At 42.4% G+C, this 17882-nt stretch overlaps 1 protein-coding gene across 16 annotated transcripts in view; it reads right to left on the bottom strand.

The window, feature by feature from the left end:
* Nucleotides 1-11492: 11492 nt before the first annotated feature.
* The window catches only part of CAMK2D (calcium/calmodulin dependent protein kinase II delta), a 146466-nt gene continuing 140076 nt past the window's right edge, over nt 11493-17882 (bottom strand). For 12 of the 16 annotated variants that reach the window (XM_077300485.1, XM_077300483.1, XM_077300487.1 and 9 more), the window contains 5 exons: nt 17063-17138; nt 16206-16300; nt 14905-15133; nt 13856-13937; nt 11493-13482 (listed from right to left, as the gene is read on the bottom strand). In XM_077300485.1, the coding sequence (XP_077156600.1) occupies nt 13895-13937; nt 14905-15133; nt 16206-16300; nt 17063-17138 (443 nt within the window). In that variant the 3' untranslated portion in view covers nt 11493-13482; nt 13856-13894. Of the gene's footprint in view, nt 13483-13855; nt 13938-14900; nt 15134-16205; nt 16301-17062; nt 17139-17882 lie in introns of those variants that run through there. The other 4 variants (XM_077300490.1, XM_077300497.1, XR_013224849.1 and 1 more) reach the window with 3 other exon arrangements.

Raw genomic sequence — 17882 nt, 5'->3', positions numbered from 1 at the left:
ATCAGGCGTATTGAGTATATACTAGGTATTTGTTACTTGGAAAATAGGATTAAGGAAAGAGTAAAAACCTGGAAATTCAAAAGCTATACCTATCTTAAAAAGACATATTATTCTGATTGATTCAAAATAAAAAGTTAAAAAGCAGTAGATAAAATCTAATATTAATGTTGATAATCGGAAAGGAGCAGCAGGCCTAGAAAAACAAACATACCTGGTTGGGCTGTAGATTAGCTGCTATCCTTTAGCAAAGACAGTGAGTCACCGTGGATGAGGCCTTGAAAACAGCTGTTCCTGCAGATTACAACAGAAGGCACAAGAAAGAAGATGGGAAGGAACCACAGAGAAAAAGAACGGAGCTCCTTTGTCCGTTATTTTTAGTACTCCATTCAGCTTTACCCATCTGGTCTGTGAACAGAACTGGAAAAGCCATTAAAATGTAAAGGCTGTTCAGCCATTTACCTGTTAAAAGATGCATACAGTTTAAGAAATGAAGATAGAGTTAAAGTGTATGGTCAAAATTCAGAAATTATCTGGCAAAAGTTTTCACTCAGAGCAATTCCTGGTGGGTAGCCACATTGGTTTACAGTAAAAGTTCAAGACTGGAATCCAGTAGACCCTTAAAGACCAAAATGGCTTCTTGGGGGAAAGTCTTTGAGAGTTAAAACCCCCCTTGTAAGATCCCATATCTGATGAAGGGAGCTTTGGCTCTCAAAAACGTATGCCCAGGTTTTGGTTTTTAAGGTCTTACTGGGCTCCAGTCTTGCTTACAGGAGGAATGGCTGATGCACAGCCTCTAGGAAGGCTCCCACTATACATTACACAGGAGTTCCATGACTGGCCTCTCAATGTTTTCTTTCAATGCAACTGAGTAGGTTATGCAGCTGAACACCAAGAGCTTTTAAACTTATGCTGTTTTCATGACCAACTTTTCCTTCTCCGGTGGAGGTTTGTCCTTTTTGTGTGTGTGTGTGTGGGGGGGGGACAAGTAAATGCATGCCACAGAACAGTATTAAACATCCTACAGTTAACATTTTATTAAGCGTATTTGTAATGGCAAAAGACTGGGTATATTCCATCAAGGAAATGCTTGATGAGTCATTGCATTCATTTTTGTTGTAATTAAGTGTGCAAGTCATGTCTGCATAGATGCTTGTGTGCACACAGACAGTGCTGTCAAATCATAGTCAATTTACAGTGACCAAATAGGATTTTCAAGGCCGGAGGCTAACAGAGGCGGTTTGCCTTTGCATTATGACTCTGGAATTCCTTGGTGATCTCCCATCAAATATTAAGCAAGGGCAGCCCTGCTTAGCTTTTGAGATCTGACTAGCCTCAGCCATCCAGGTTAGGACAGTAAAACAATCTTAAAACCAAGATCATCTACTGCAGCTACCGAAGTAGTTTCAGCTCCATAGCCAGATCTGAAGCCTGTTTGAAAATGGATTGAGGGTATCTGGACAGGAAAATCCTGATCGTGAATCAGTCAAATATCTAATAACATGCAGGCACCACTCAGGTAAACTGCCTAAAAACAGGGTTAAAAACAACCCTATAATTGGCCGCATTCGCTATTGCCAAGGAATATTTCTTAAACTGGTAGAACTATTGTTCTTGAAGACCTATACAATGGCTTTTTATTAATGAATGTAATTAATGTACTTCAACCCACCAACATCCAGATTATTATATAGGGATTATGAACAAATATTCAGAGACTAACTTTCAACAAGCGATTAGCTGCCCAAGACTTTTTCCTTTTAAAGCCACAGGAGGGCAGTAGATATCAAGTATTTAAAGAAAAGTCAGTGAAAAGTGTGTTCAGTTTTTGTAGTGGGGGTGATAGATTCTTGTTTATGTTGGTGCATTTCTATGACACCCCCTTTCAGTCTTACAAAGCAAGTGACAAAGAACATTCAAATTGCCCCTATTTTAATCATAACTATATTCCAGCCAGTGGCCAAGTTCAGCGTCGATGTGATTTGCAGCTTGAAGTCATCAGAGTGAGAATATTTATGAGGCCTGATGTCCTAGCAATGTTTTCCCTTCCAGGAGTGCTGTCCAAATTAACAGCACCAGCCATCTGGCTGAGAGGAGGATGTGCACAGACGTTATGCTCAACAACAGAACATTTGCAGTTTGCTGATAGATGCAAGAATCCTTGCTCTGATTTGTAGCATGTCAGTTCCCAATAAACCCTAATAATAACTAAATATAATTGTGACCTTGTAAGCAGTCAGCTACCCGTGGCTGTAAGACCTGCCTCCAGGGAACCAGACTGGGAGGCAGAAGGTTGTAGGGTTGTAATTGTTAGTTGTTCCCTGCTTCCCCCCCAATGAGGATTCAAAGCACCTTACCACCATGTTCTCCCTTCCTCCAGTTGATCTGCATAACAACAGTGTGTTAGGTTTGGCTGACAAAGAGCAACTGACTCAAGGCCATCAGCTAGCTTCCAGGGTATCATGGGGGATTAAACCTTGATCTGAAATCTCAGTCCTGTATGGAGCTTGAACATCCTTTGTTGAAATCAGTGGGCTTGTGCTGGAGTAGAACTCCAGAGGATTATACCGCATGTTCTGTGAACTAGTGCCAATGTTGCTTCAGCCATTAATGTATAAGTAACCTTTAGGCAAGCCATTGCAATCCCTTCCAGGCATTATAACCACATGACCCAAGAGCCTGACAGGATCATGCACAACCCTACGATCTTCCCAATGTGCTATTTACAGCTTTGATATGCACAGACTGACATCTCTAGTGGCCACTTCAATACTTACCCAAACTGCATGTGAATTGTCCCTGATGTATGTATGATTGTAGTTACTGGGCATTCCTTTTGTCCACAGGTGGTAGGCTCCCAGTAAATGTGATTGTAAGAGCCACACCATTTCTCAGAACCATTTGCTATTTTGGGGTAAAATGGTGACCTGCCTTGTGAAATAGACTCAGGCTTGACCTGGTCATAGACAGAAGATGCATGGGATTCTCTAGCTCTGTAGTTAAGCTCTTCTTGTGTGCAAGAATGGTTTGCTTCTAGTCTGTGCAGAGGAAGGAACAGCCTGAGCTGATTTTCTTAATGATTGTATCATTAAAAGTTCCTCCAGGGAAAGGAGGAAAAAGCAACCCACCAGTGACTTATGTGCCAGAAACTTCCTTGAATTATAGAAATCTTTCCTCCTCCCTTGGCTCAGCCCTCTTGCAACATTTTCTTCAGCAGTTGCAGAATACTGAACAGGCAGGCTGCTATTCTCATGGAAGTTAGTTTCTGATACCCAGCCAGACCTGCTACTATTTCAGAGGAGAATCGTCATCTCCTCCAAACAGCTATCCCCCCTTCCCTTAGTATGTTTGCCCACAGCAGAGGCAGAGGTATACAAGTTCCAGAAGCAACTTCCAGGCCTACCCATATACCCATTGTATGCTTATTTAGACTATTTCTATGCTGTATCTCAATGTGGCTCACAATTAAAAGTCACAGTATAAAAACCAAACCATTAAAGAACTCCCACAAACCATTAAAAAATCTACCGGCAAAGAACATCCACATGAGGGGTGAGAATCCTTGAGCCCTGCACTGAATAGTCCTTCACCGAAAACACAGCTGGGATCAGTGACAACTACTGTGGAAGCAATGACTCTTTCCCGGACGTGTCCTTCTAAATGCCAGGTTACAGGAATCTCTACACCTTTCTGTACTGAATAACAAAGCAGTTCAGCACAAGTGGAGTCCCTGTCTCAATGAAATCTCAGGGAAGTATTGGAAAAGCCTGAAACAAATCACACACACTATGAGCAGGGTCTTCAACCTTACTCCCTCTGTACTCTAGAGCTGGAAGAAAAAAATGATTGTCTTTGCCTAGCATGTGGATGAGGGAGCATCTTTAAGTTTTGATGGCCAGATGGCACAGCTATGACAATCTGAAAGAGTCAGGAAGTCAAGATGCTGCCACTTGCAAAGAACATAGAATGAAAACGAAAACAACACAAGATTCAGGTTGGCAGCCATGTTGGTCTGAAGCAATAGAATGAAGCTTGAGTCCAGCGGCATGTTTAAGACCAACAGAGTGTAATTCTGGATATAAGCTTTTGTGTGTGTGGAAACTCCTTCGGAATACCTCGAATGAAACTTTGTGGGTCTTAAAGGTGCCACTGGACTCTAAATTTGTCCTAAAACGATGCCGGTAAAGGACAATATTGACTGCTACTATGACAAAACAGCATGTCCATGGTCGAAAGATGTTAGCAGTAGCACATTTGTCATAAGAATGCAATTCGCTCCAACTCACTGGAAGTAAATCAGCTGCTTTAAACAAGCAGCCCTTGGATTGCATGCCTGACAGTTTTCAGAAATGAAACACATCATTCCCACAGGCTGCGCCCATGGAATCATTAAGTGCAGACACAGACATTGATCAGGGAGATCAACATTACCGGGAGGCCTATTTCGTTTTGTACAAAAGGACTGAATTGTAAAACTTATTTCGATTTTAGCATAATTTCAGCAGCCCCTATCAATTCTACAGATGACGTGTTCCAGTAGCTCCAAAATGTGTAAATGAAACTGTAACAGAGAATTTTTCAAGTTAGGAGAGAACAGGAGGTAGGAGGCTGAAGGACTGTGAAAATTGAACACACAGCAATTAGTCCAGTTATTTCTCTGATTAAACATGAATTTGTTTTCTGTATTAAATTATTCATTAAAAAGGATTCTGCGCTCCCCCACATGCAGCCAACTGGGTGATCTTAGGCTCGCCACAGCACTGATAAAATTGTTCTGACTGAGCAGTGATATTAGGGCTCTCTCAGCCTCACCCACCCCACAGGGTGTCTGTTGTGGGGAGAGGAAAGGGAAGGCGACTGTAAGCCACTTTGAGCCTCCTTCGGGTAGGGAAAAGCGGCATATAAGAACCAACTCTTCTTCTTCTTCTTCTTCACTTCCTACATGGGACAGAAAGTTAATCTTCTGTATGTCAGATAGCTCTTGGGAGGAGAAATGTATATGACCCATCAGAAGACAGTCGTCCCAGTAGCATAGGTTTACTTGGCTTTTGAGACAGTGTGGTCTTCAAGGCTGTAGATGACACTCAGGGTTGAAATGTGCAGTTGGGGGGGGGGCACACGTGGGACATATCTTGGTGTGGTAAATGTGCCTGAGGTAGCATAACTGAACAACCCCTTATATAAAATAAAATAAAACAAAAAAACAAAAACCTGTGGGCATAGAAAACTAGCATTTGGGGAGAAGAGATGTAACCTTGTCTTCTTCATGAAAGATTCATATTGCATTGTTGGGGCAATCCTTTTTATACACGTATACAAGGGGGAGCATTCCAATATGCAACTCCCCAACTATAGTCCAAACAAAAGTACACTAAGCTGATCACCTGCCCATCCCTTGCAGTTTGTAGAATGCCTCCCTGCACCAACCTGTAGCTACAGACTGGAACTAGCTGTTTGCTTTCCTTGAACAATATTTACAGACCTTATCAGATGAACTAATGAGTCTTTCTGCAGGCAGGTGGAACAGCCAAGCTATGTGTTTTGCCTTTCCAATGGGCTTAACCTTTCCCTGTAGCCGTCCCTGCTTTACAAGGCATGCTCTGAGGGGATCATCCGCTGCAGACCAATGGTCCTCATTATTGGCTGGTTCTAATGATACCCTTTGGCAGACATCGTTTCCCTTGCCCTCTTCTCTGCAAAAGGCAGCCACCATCAAAATATGTCTAAACAAATGAACCATTAGTGCCAAGTGGTTGTTTCCCATAGATTTATGACCGCCTTTTGTCTTGAGGCCTGCACTCAGTTTTCGTGCTGGTTTGTTTTATTGTCTTTGCATCAAAGCAGGGCATAAAAGACCTACACAGATTACACCCAGAAAATGAATTTCATCTCTGTTGAGCGGGACCGTTTATGCACTGGAGGTTTCATGCTGGGCTGTAGGCTGGAGTTTTAGTCGTGGCAGGTGGCCCCACCTCTTCCTGCACCCACATGGGGGAGCAGTTGGCCTAGTGCGCCTCATCCACCCCTGATTTGTGCTCCTGCACAGGAGCTGGGGCAGTGAAGTTCCCAGTGCGTAAATGGTCCGGGTGAAGCTTTTTGCATATTACTCTGAAGAACTGCTCTTTTTCAAATATGGCGCTTGAAACCAGGAGAATAAACATTCTACCTATCAGCTAAAGCTAGATCTTACATCAACGTTAATTTGATCCAATTAATACACAGTGTTCCTACCTCTTCCCCATGGCTGTTAGCTCTGTAACACTGCACTGCATGGAAAGTACTCACATCAGTTACAGATTTCCCTGTGGCCTGGCAGTGCCAACATGGAACTTTCCACATTATCTACCTATTCTACATCCTCTCACCAGAGAGATGTGAGCTGTAGCTGTGGTGAAACAGTCCTGCTGCTCCCATTCTATAAACATCTCTAGGATATATATCATCATAGATCAGCATCATAAACAGCTCTAGGATATATATCATCATAAAAGGCAACCATATTCGTAAAGGTTCTTTGGCACACACAAAAAAGGGCTGAACAGCTTCTGACTAGCCTCCCCCCTGGCTTACAGCATGTAGCCCGCCCCCTCCCTAAGACCCTATATAAACAGTGGCTTTGGCAAGCCCCCTCGTGTATTTCGGATATGGGACCCATCTGAATCACCTTTTGTTTCGTCTGACATCACCCCAATGTGATACTGGCCCTCCTTCTAGTGCTGTGTATTTAAGTGTTTTAACTTAGCGGTCCCCAACCTTTTTAAGGTTGAGGACCACTTCCGATGATGGAGAAGAGCTGGTCGCCCAGGCATCGCGCATGCGTGTTCACGCCCCCTGGTGGTGAAAACGCACATGCGCGGAGATGCCACGCATGTGCGCTTTCACCACCAGAGGGCGCTAATGTGCATTCGCGTTTGTGCCCGCCGGCGTGCTGGTGGCCGCGCCTGTCTCCCCCCCCCCTCTCACAGCAGAAAACTAAGCAGGCCGCGAGTGAAGCGGCCGCTTTGGCAGCTGCTTCTCTCACGGCCTGGTGAGCTTCTCTCTGCGGGGGGGGGGGGGGGGGAGAGGCAGGCATAGTGGCCCGTCACCAAGGCCTTTGCGGCCTGGTAGCGGGCTGCGGACTGGGGGTTGACGACCCCCGTTTTAACTGACATTTATAATTGTAGCATCAGGAAGAAGTTCCTGACAGAGCGGTTTCTCAGTGGAACAGGCTTCCCCAGGAGGTGGTGGGTTCTCCATCTTTGGAAATTTTAAAACAGAGGCTGGGTAGCCATCTGACGGAGAGGCTGATTCTGTGAAGGTTCAAGGGGGTGGCAGGTTACAGTGGATGAGCGATAGGGATGTGAGTCCTGCATAGTGCAGGGGGGTTGGACTAGATGACCCAGGATATCCCTTCCAACTCTATTATTCTGTGATTCTATGATATTTTAATTGTTTAAATGTTGTCATGTTTTGAAGAAGAAGAAGAAGAAGAAGAGTTGGTTCTTATATGCCGCTTTTCCCTACCCGAAGGAGGCTCAAAGCGGCTTACAGTCGCCTTCACATTCCTCTCCCCACAACAGACACCCTGTGGGGTGGGTGAGGCTGAGAGAGCCCTGATATCACTGCCCGGTCAGAACAATTTTATCAGTGCCGTGGCGAGCCCAAGGTCACCCAGCTGGTTGCATGTGGGGGAGCACAGAATCGAACCTGGCTCGCCAGATTAGAAGTCCGCACTCCTAACCACTACACCAAACTGGCTCTCTTTGACCTTTGTTGTCTGGTTTGTGTGGAATAAAGGCAGCATAAAAATGTTTGAAATATTTTTACACTCAACTTTGGGGAGAAGCAAGTAGCATGAACCTACTTTGCAAATAAACTCCCAAATTATAATGTAGACAAAACTACAATAAATTTGGAAATTGAGAGAAACTGTTTTACGTAATCCTCTCTCTAGGACAGCCTATCTCAATTGAGAAACCTCTGAAACATTCTTCAGGCTTTGAGAACCCCCGGAAGTGCAGAATATGGTTGGGAAACATGGCTGTGTATGTGCCCATCTGGGACCCCCCCCCCCTCCTCACCTATTCCAGGCCCACCACTGGCCATTTTGGAAGGGAGGGTGATATGGTCAACAAGTTTTAAAAACATATTAAAAATAATTAATTTCCACCCATTCAGGAAACCCTTTCAGGGCTATCCAGAAACCCTGGCCGAGAAAACCTGCTCTGTGTTTATGACACAGTACAAACATGGCCAACTGAAAAGGCTGAAAATTTGAAGTTTTGTTGAGCAGCTCTCAAACTAGCTTCTGCAGTAGTGGACACCAGATGGCAGCAAACCTAAAGTTTTACTTATCACAATGCCAAGGAGCATCTTGAACAAAATGAATATTCATCAAATAAAAATAAGATTTAGATTTTTTTCAGACTGTAGGATTAATGCCATAAAGACATTAAAATAACAATGCTTTAGTTCAAAGTACAAGTACAATGATATAGGCTACATAGCAGGATTTTTTTTTTCACAGTCAGAGTAGTTCAGCAGTGGCATAGGCTGCCTAAGGAGGTGGTGAGCTCCCCCTCACTGGCAGTCTTCAAGCAAAGGCTGGAGACACACTTTTCTTGGATGCTTCAGAATGCTTTGGGCTGATCCTGGGGTTGGACTAGATGGCCTGTATGGCCCCTTCCAACTCTATGATTCTGTGATTCTGTGAAAGGCTTGCATCCTATATAAAAATTTCTCCTCCACCCAGCCTCAACCAAATGCCTGGTGGGAAAGCTCCATCTTGCAGGTCCTGCAGAACTATGAGAGCTCCGTCAGGGCCCTCTGCTCTTCCGAGAGTTCATTCCACCAGGTTGGGGCCAGGAACAAAAAGACCCTGGCCCTGGTTGAGGCCAGGCAGACTTCTCTTGGACCGGGATCACTAGCCTGTTTAGGTTTGCAGAGCATAATGCCCTACTAGAGGCATAAGGAGATAAGGACCCTCAGATACGTTGGACTCAGACAGCAAATGGCTTTGAAGGTCAAAACCAAACTAACCTCACTGGCAACCAATGCAGTTACTGAAGCACAGGATGTATATGGGCCCTCCATGAGGTTCCAGTGAGGACCCTCGCAGCTACATTTTGTACCAGTTGCAATGTCTGGATCAAGCATAAGAGCAGGCAAGCGTAGAGCAAATTACAGAAGTCTAGTCTGGAGGTTCCTGTCACAAGGATCACAGTGGCTACATGTTCTGGGGCCAGGAAGGGCACTAGTTGCCTCGCTTGGTGTAGGTGGGAAAATGCCAGCTTGGCTACCTCCGTGCCCTTGGAGGAGGGGCATAGCATAAAAGATGGTCCTGTAGATTCAGAAGTCTCTTTTTGTTTCCAGCAAAAATCCATCTGCCCATTCGATTTCTGAGTTGTTGTAGATGAAAAACTCATGACATGAAAGGTCTCTTCAGTTACTGCTATATTCGCTTTAAGCACTGAAGCTGCAGGGCAACAACTTGCCCAAGGCCAAGCAATGATATGTAGAAAGCCATTTATGTTTACATTAGTGTCAGTAGGCACAGAATCTTTACTTTCTCAGATAACAGCCCCAAGTAAGCCATGTCATGAGTGCTGTTTAAACTGGTGATAATTCAAAAAGAACCTTGAGACTGAAAGGGGATGTGTCAAAAAGGAAAAGTCCGAATAGGCAACTTCAGATGTAAATGTCTCCGCTGACTTTCCTGGTGGGTTGACAGCACCCAAGTCCAAACTGGGTCATGCTTCTTCCTGTAGGATATTGGTTTTTCTCTGTAGCAGCATTGTTACATTTTCTAACTTCAGCTGTACAACCCAGCTCTGTATGAAATGTTGTAGTGGTTAGGGGAGGTGGCTTCTAATCTTACTAACCAGGTTTGATTCCCCACTCCCCCACATGCAGCCAGCTGGGTGACCTTGGGCTCGCCACAGCACTGATAGAGCTGTTTTGACTGAGCAGTAATGTCTGGGTTCTCTCAGCCTCACCTACCTCACAGGGTGTCTGTTGTGGGGAGAGGAAAGGGAAGGTGTTTGTAAGCAGCTTTGAGATTCCTGGTAGAGAAAAGCGGCATATAAGAACCAACTCTTCTTCTTGATATTTCTGAACAGAAGCAGGATACTCTATTTATTTATGCCACTCGTTTCTTCCAAATAGGGACCTGAGTGGCTCACAACAGAATTCTCCTCTTTTGTTTCATCCTTTCAGCAACCCTGTCAAGTAATTTTGCTGAGTGATAGGCTAAGGGTCACTAAGCAAATTTCCAGGAAGGGGATGGTAAACTGCTATGAATCTCCTTAGGGGAGAAAAAAAGTGAGGCTTAAAAACCAACTCTTCTGCCATCACAGGGCTTTTATGACGGCACCCAAACAAAAGGCAAAACTGGTTTGCGAATCAGAAATATTGCCTGTTCTACAGAATGAGCCAGTTCTCAAGATTCTATGGTTATGAGATAATAGCCAGAAGACAGCTATGCAGAAAACAGAATGAAGGGCAGTGATATTCCAATCTAGATTATTACCATGGAATCCTGTGGGACATTCAGGCTGCCATTCTCTCCTAGAAAGAAAAAAACAAAAATTAAATGTTCTACTTGGGCATGTTCCCCCCTTCCCCCAGCTGTTAAAAGTTCCTGTCTGATCTGCAGGCACATGCCACTAGAGGCCGTACTATAATAGTCACTGTAATACACTGCCAGCCTCACCTAGATGCACTTGGCATAATATTAGACATTTTGATCATCTTTCATCCCATTCTCCCATTGTTTCATCAGGCTTTGTTCTCCCCCCTCCCTCCTCCCCCAAAAAATGGGCAATGCAGACAGGATTAGGCTTCATCCTTCAGAGTTTGGGTCATTGAAAAAACAAGCAGGTTCCATCTTGGTTCCCTGAGCAAACTTTCTCCTATGTAAGACCATGACTTGCCAATCACTAGGGGACAATTGTGTGGTGGGGCCACAATCTGCTCTCCATGCCCCTGATGGTGACTGGCCTCTCTCTTTCTACTGTGTTGCATCTTCAGTCCCTTGGGGAGTGTCTGTGGCTTTTGCTTTGTGTGCAGCTGGTCCCAGGCTCAATCTCTGGCATCTCAAATTAAAATGATCATATCATTGGGCTGAGATCTTTGAGAGCTGTTTCACGTCAGAATAGCTAGTACCGAAGCTGAAAGGCCAATGGCTTGACTTAGTAGAAGACAGCTCTATGTGTTGTTTTGTATACAAGCTCTCCCTCCATATAGGCTTGCCTTCACACCTATGGCATTTTAAATGCAGTGATAAACAGTTAGAAATAAACATGAAAATGGGTGCAGTTGCTTGATTTAAAAAACAAAACAAAACCCTGTAGCTGAACCCCATTCCATGCATGCAAGGAGTCCTTCCATCAGTGAAATGCACTTTCCATGTGCAGATGGGTACATCTTGTGAGGCGAAAAATATCTGTGGATTCAATTCCACGTTTTGAATCTCACCCCATCTCATATTACTCAATGAAAACAATTACAGACAAATGTCTCAGCAGAAATCACAAATTTATTAATTCTTAAATATATCAGTCAGTTCTTTACCATTATGGCAAGAATTATATATATATATATATGTACAGTGTCGCATGGTAAACTGTGGTGTTTTAAAATGACAAAGGGTTAGGTGTGTAAATCAGCTGGAGCATAGAAAGTTACTCACGTGATTTTTCTCACATCTCAGTGTGGAAAACAGACTTGACACAGAGTAATATGGCAACACCACATGCTATGGTAAAAGTGTTTTTTAAAATAAAAAACCCTTCTACATCTAATGTTTGTTAAATGTAAAGTACACTTGCACTGCTTAAAGCCGCTTCACAAAAAAAGAAATTTATTAGTTTTTTTAAAAAACAAAATGCACAAGGCCATTGCTTTTTCACAGATCCCATTGGCAGGTTAATATGGCTCAAGACATTTATTGTGTATGCCTGCTAAAAAAATATTTCTGCAGGCTGAAAATATGTATTAAACATCACCAGAAAAAGATTTAGTTTCCCTTAACCCGTTAACATATGCCAACTAGGAACAACATCAAAGTGTACAGAGTAAGTTCTGCTTTTGATTAACAATCAACGCAGCGACTCGGAAGTTATATAAACTGGGAAAATTTTCTTTCTGCTTTAAAAATGTCAGGTTGCTGCAAGTTGTAAATTTTAATTCCTAAAAAGAACATTGATCAAAATATCATGCACTATACAATATTACAGAAAACTTTTAGGTCCACGGTTAACCAGAGTGAATGAACAAATAAAAATCTAAAAAAGAGAACAAAAAACAAAACAAAAAAGCCCTCTGTTCGTTTTTTTTTAAAGAAAAAAAAAACAAGAGGACCAAATGCTTGCAGGAATATCATTACACATCAACACAAGAGCAACTGATCAATCTGTTCTAAATTGACACTGAATATATTTCCTGCTAACTTTACAGGTATAATATATGCAGCAATCAAACAAAAGAGTTAATAAAGCGGCAATGATTATTTTATTCCACACTGTTCAAGGATGTCAATAAGCCATGAGAAAATAGATAGAAGTTATTGTGGTAGAACTGTGACAGTACTATTTAAAAACTGATGTCTTCCTGGTAGTTTTAATATTTTTTTAAGGTAAGAAATGGCTATAAACAAAATGTAGACAAGTAAACTCTTGACACTAGCTTTTAAGGCCTAATTGTCCTAAGTTACTACACATTTTGACTACAGCATCAGTTTTTTAAAAAACCCTCTATAACTTGCTTTAATAAATGTAACTGTACATCCAGAATAAATGTAACTGTACATCCATCACTTTAGCCATCAAATGTCATTTTGTACCTGTTCACTGATCAGGTCTCAAATTAGAAGTGTTATTAAAAAAAACATATATATATATATTTGCAGTTAAAACAAAGCTAAAGAAATTTCTGGCTGGGTGAGAACAGTGACAGATAATTCTACTGAGGTTCAGCTAACAAATTATGTCTTTTTTCCCAGCTCAAGATCAATGTAAAGATGAGAGTCCTCATTTCAGCCCCACGGAAAAGCTTCAGGATTCCCACCCATGTATCCTACCGTAGCAAAGCTGCTGCTTGTAGGAATTTCAAAGCCATAGTCGTTTTAAATGTCAACCAGAAAACAAACAGAAAATGATACTTAAAAACAAAAACCCTTCATTTCCATAGGTTGTGTGTGATGATATTTATAATAGTTTGGCATGAGAGGTATACTCTGCATACATTCTTATGTTTGGATCCCCTCTGCCACTTCCTGCTTTTTTCTGCCACTTCTAATTTGTATGGAACATCCCCTCCACTGAAGTGTAAACAAAAGGTACCAATGGAATATATAACAAAATGGTTCATCATAAATGTATCACGTGTAGAAACTTCACAGCTTCATGCACTCAAAAACATGCATGAAGAGGACAATGGGGTGGCCCAGATGGTAGCCAACTGAGTGCAGAGTGCAGAAGATGCAGACGTGGCACCGTGGATATTTAGCTAGAATGAAAAAAAGAGAAACATGAGACAGGATTATTTTACTTATGCTATAATTGTATGCTAATTACCAAACATATTCCCCAAAAAATACAAAAAATTTTAAGGGCTTTTAAAAGTTTAACCTTACCACCCAAGAAATCATAGAGACATACATTTTCACATTCAAATGATTGTGTGTTACTTTTTAAATTAAGTAGAAATGTCACCATGCCTACATGGGCAGAAGGTGGAGACATCATAATAATTTCTATTCCCCTTTTACCCATCTTGCCTTCTAGCCTAGGTATGTCATCTGAACAGTCCTACTGTACATAGAGCTATTAAGCATGCTTGTTTTCTGTAATGCTCTGTCAAATAGTGAGGAAAAATGTACCATTCCATTGCCTCTCTGGATCTCTCACTGTATGTAGACTCAATCGGTGTAATCTACCTTGGGTCCAAGTGAGAAAGGCAGACTATGAATAACATAAATAAAATAAAATAAATGTAGACGCCTGGTTAAAATTAAATTGTACTGAGGTCTGAACTCGGTCTCATCTATGGCATGTATACTATTCCCTTAGGCTATTTATCATCTCTGTTAAACTGGGGGAGCTCATTCAGAGATTTGGGGTGAGGTGCCATTATGTGGTGATGATACTAGACATTGAAAATATGAGGGGAGCTGAGGGAGCCCCGAACCAGGTGCTAAGAACCAGTAACTGGCTCAATGCGTAAGCTAAGTCCAGATAAGGCAGGAGGACTGTGGCTGATGACTTCATCAGACCAAGAAGGTGGTCTTCTGCTACTTCTAAGGTCCCATTCTGTTGATTAAAGTTCCAGTGGTTCTGTAACAGGAAATATTTTTCACCAACTATGGTTGGTTCTGAAACTTGTTTCCCTTTCTGGGTAGAAATCCTTTAGATACCTACACTTTAGTAATCTCCAAGTTTAGTAATCTCCAAGTTTGCATAAGGCAATTCTTGAAAAGTGCTCAGAAATATCAAGGGTCCAAAATACAATTTAGGTCACTCACTGGTCTTGCCACAATACTGCTACTATTAATTGGCTTCCAGTTTGTTTCTGGGCACAATTCCAGGAGCTGGGTTATAAGCACTCTACCTCTAGTGCTCTACATTGTTGTGCTTGGCCATGCTAAAGCGTATATAAATCAAATCAAATTAATAAATAAATACAAAATGCCCCAGATGCTAGAATACTGAGCTTGAAATAGAAAGGCCTGGGCTCCAAATCTGTTTCAATGAGATTTGGAGCCCAGACCTTTCTATTTCAAGCCCAGTATTCTAGCATCTGGGGCATTTTGTAGCTATAAAGGATAGACAGAAAGAAAGAACGGAATAAGTAGCTGGAACATGTAGGAAGGGAAAGAAGTTCAGGATGGCTGATCAGGGAAGAGTACAAAGACGGGAATCCATTATTTACTTGATAGGTACTGTTGGTGATCCTGAACGGTGAAAGTGAACATTTTGCCATTTTCCATCGCGGCGGTGCCAGACCCGTGTCTCTTCGGACTGCATAGTCTTTGGCATTCCACTTCCATCCATGTATTGTGTCAACCGTATATATGCAATGCAGGCAGCATCATCACCCACAAGGTGGACATGCGGGTTCAGAATAATGGTGTGGATTGGCTTGTTGCTCTTAGACAAAGCTATGGAAAGAAATTGCAGGTTTTATAAACTGATAAGGCATGAATAGGTGCAGCCGAGGAAGGATTAAAAGTTTTGACTAAATAAAGGCCCTGAGCACCAGTGGCAGGCTGAATGGATCATAAGCACTAAGATTTTTTTGAAATGGGTCCAAAGTGATAGCATAAAATCCCATGTTGTTTGGTGAATGAGCCTGAGATCTTAATTGGTGATGCAGGAAGTCACAGCTCAGACCAGTAAGATCTTACCCTGGATCAAACACAGCATATTAGAGTGTTCAAAGTGTTTTGCATACATTCATGTACATTACAACAAGACTGTCGAAGTAGGCCATTATTATAATTCTGATATTAACTAAGGTGATGGACAATGGTGGCTAACCAACAGTAGCTTGTCCAAGTCCACAGTGATTTCACGATAATTGTCATGGGTGAAGTTCTCACACGGAATTCCTGCTTCACACAAGGGCTAGCCTTTATGCAGTTCCTGTTCTGAGATCGTTACCATCAAAGCATTATTGATTTTCATTACTGTATACTCAATGCAGGAACATGATGCTGTTATCACTGATTTCCTTGTGATAAAGGGAGAAGCAAAATGTGCCTTCCTTGGTTAAAAATTTTTAAAATGAAGTCTGTGTTCCTTATATTATGGCTGGCTCAAGCACCAACCCTAACAACAGCAATGGGAAGAATGTGGAGATGAGTGGAGGGAGGCCTGTAAGTGGGTTGGCACTCACTTGTTGGCCTCAACCAAATGCTTGGTGGAAGAAGACTTGCAGGACTTTCAGAACTGAGCTTGATCTGTCAGGGCCCAAGTTTTGACTGGCAGCTCGTATCACCAGGCAGAGGCCATGGCTGAGAAGACTCTGGTCCTGGTTGAGGCCAGACACACCTCCCTTGAGCACCAACATTTTATTTTATTTATTTATTTATTTGATTGATTTCTATACCGCCCTTCCATATGGCTCAGGGCGGTTTACATACATCACGGGGGGGGATACATGGAACGAACAGGGGGGGGGGGGGTCTTAATTTATCAGTTTGAAAACCACAGCTACTAGAGAACACATACCATTCTCAAAGTAAAACCGGTGGAAGTCCATCCCCTCTACAAGATTGCCCAAAGCTTCTGGTTCAAATGAGGTCAGGCCTGGGTCACATATCTTCCTGTAGGACAGGGGGGGAAAAATCTCATTGCAACAGCTGTGCAGATTAGATTATTGATATACCAAGTCCAGCGTTAGGCTGTTCCTTCCAAAATCAAAGGAATCTTCACATCTACCTGCAGTGCATAATTTGCTGTGGTTTATGTCCTTGATGCTACACATCCCCATTGACAGATTCAGGTGATGGGAAATCATTATAGAAACTTTACTCCCTCTATGTCACCTCTGATGGATGCACAATACAGTTGGGCAAGCACAGTTGAACCCAAGCAGCTCAATCTCATTCAATTTCCTGTCTTATTATATCTCACATGGCTTTTGTCCAGGCAGTTCTCACAATCCCCAGTAGCGGGGACTACTTCTGCCATTTTTCAGCAGTGTAAACATTGTTGGATACAACCCTGTGACTTAGGGTGGGGGAGATGCCATAATGAGTACACAAATCACAGTGGGTGCATATAGAGCTCTAACAAGGAGATGCTGCTGGGTGCAGTCAGCACAACAATGTAATCCAAATTGGGCTGTGAGCCTACCCGCAGATCGATGAGCTCTCCACCAGCAAATTCGTGAATGTGTGAGAGATATTAAACATGGAAAGCATAGGCATATTATCGGATTATAAGTCTATGAGTTACCATTTAAAGAATCCTACATCCTTGTGTCACTGCAAAAAAACATTATCACTCTCTGGAAAACAGCTTTGGAAGGTTGCAAGCATTGATATACCTTCTACTACCGAAAAATTAATAATAATGTAACTTACGTGTAGGCTTCAAAATCCCCATTATTGATAGCTTCAATTAGCTGTTCAGTAACCTTGATAATCTCCTGCTTACGAGCTGAAGACAAGATAAGAAAGAGGAATACAATTATGGATAAAATGAAAAACACTACGGGGAAAGCAGAAGAAAAGGCCATCACACTAACAGTAACAGAGCTAAAGTCACTGAGATTTCTGCCTGATCAGTGCGATTGCTATTCATTCATAAATGCCTTCCCCTCATTTCCACCGTCAAAGCATTGTCTTGCTTGCATTAGAACAGATTGGCCTTGGCACATCTGTCTGTTTGCCGAGAGGTATACGTTACATTATGTCAGAGGTCCGTTTCCTATTTGTAGAGAACCTTTTTCAAGCTCTAAACCTTTAGAATGATTTGTAAAAGAAGTGAGTTGGCATTGCATGAACAAACCTTTTGTGAGCCACATGGGTCCAACTGAACAGACCACTTGAACCTGAACTCCAAGAGCTACACTCACTAGTCACCACCCAGCCATCTTCCACTTAACCTCCATGACAAGAAGCAAGCACTTTCCTGAATGGCAGAAATGTAATTCAACTGGCAATATAAACTATTAATATTCTCACAACATTGCAGGAATATGATGGAAACTTTTATCATAAAGATGGAGTGAGCCACAAAGGCCCATGTCATACTTGGCCCTGAGTCCCTGCCTCCCAAATCCTCCTCTGCCATATAGCTGTGCTTCCTGGCAGTCACAGCTCTGTTTGTGTCTCACATCTCTTATGTCCACATCCTTCCTTCATCTTTTCCTTCTCATCCTGTTAAGTTTTAGTATCACTG

Source organism: Paroedura picta, chromosome 10 (genome assembly GCF_049243985.1).
Source record: "Paroedura picta isolate Pp20150507F chromosome 10, Ppicta_v3.0, whole genome shotgun sequence".
Classification (NCBI taxonomy): Eukaryota; Metazoa; Chordata; class Lepidosauria; order Squamata; family Gekkonidae; genus Paroedura; species Paroedura picta.
This window is presented reverse-complemented; position numbering and strand designations above follow the sequence as displayed.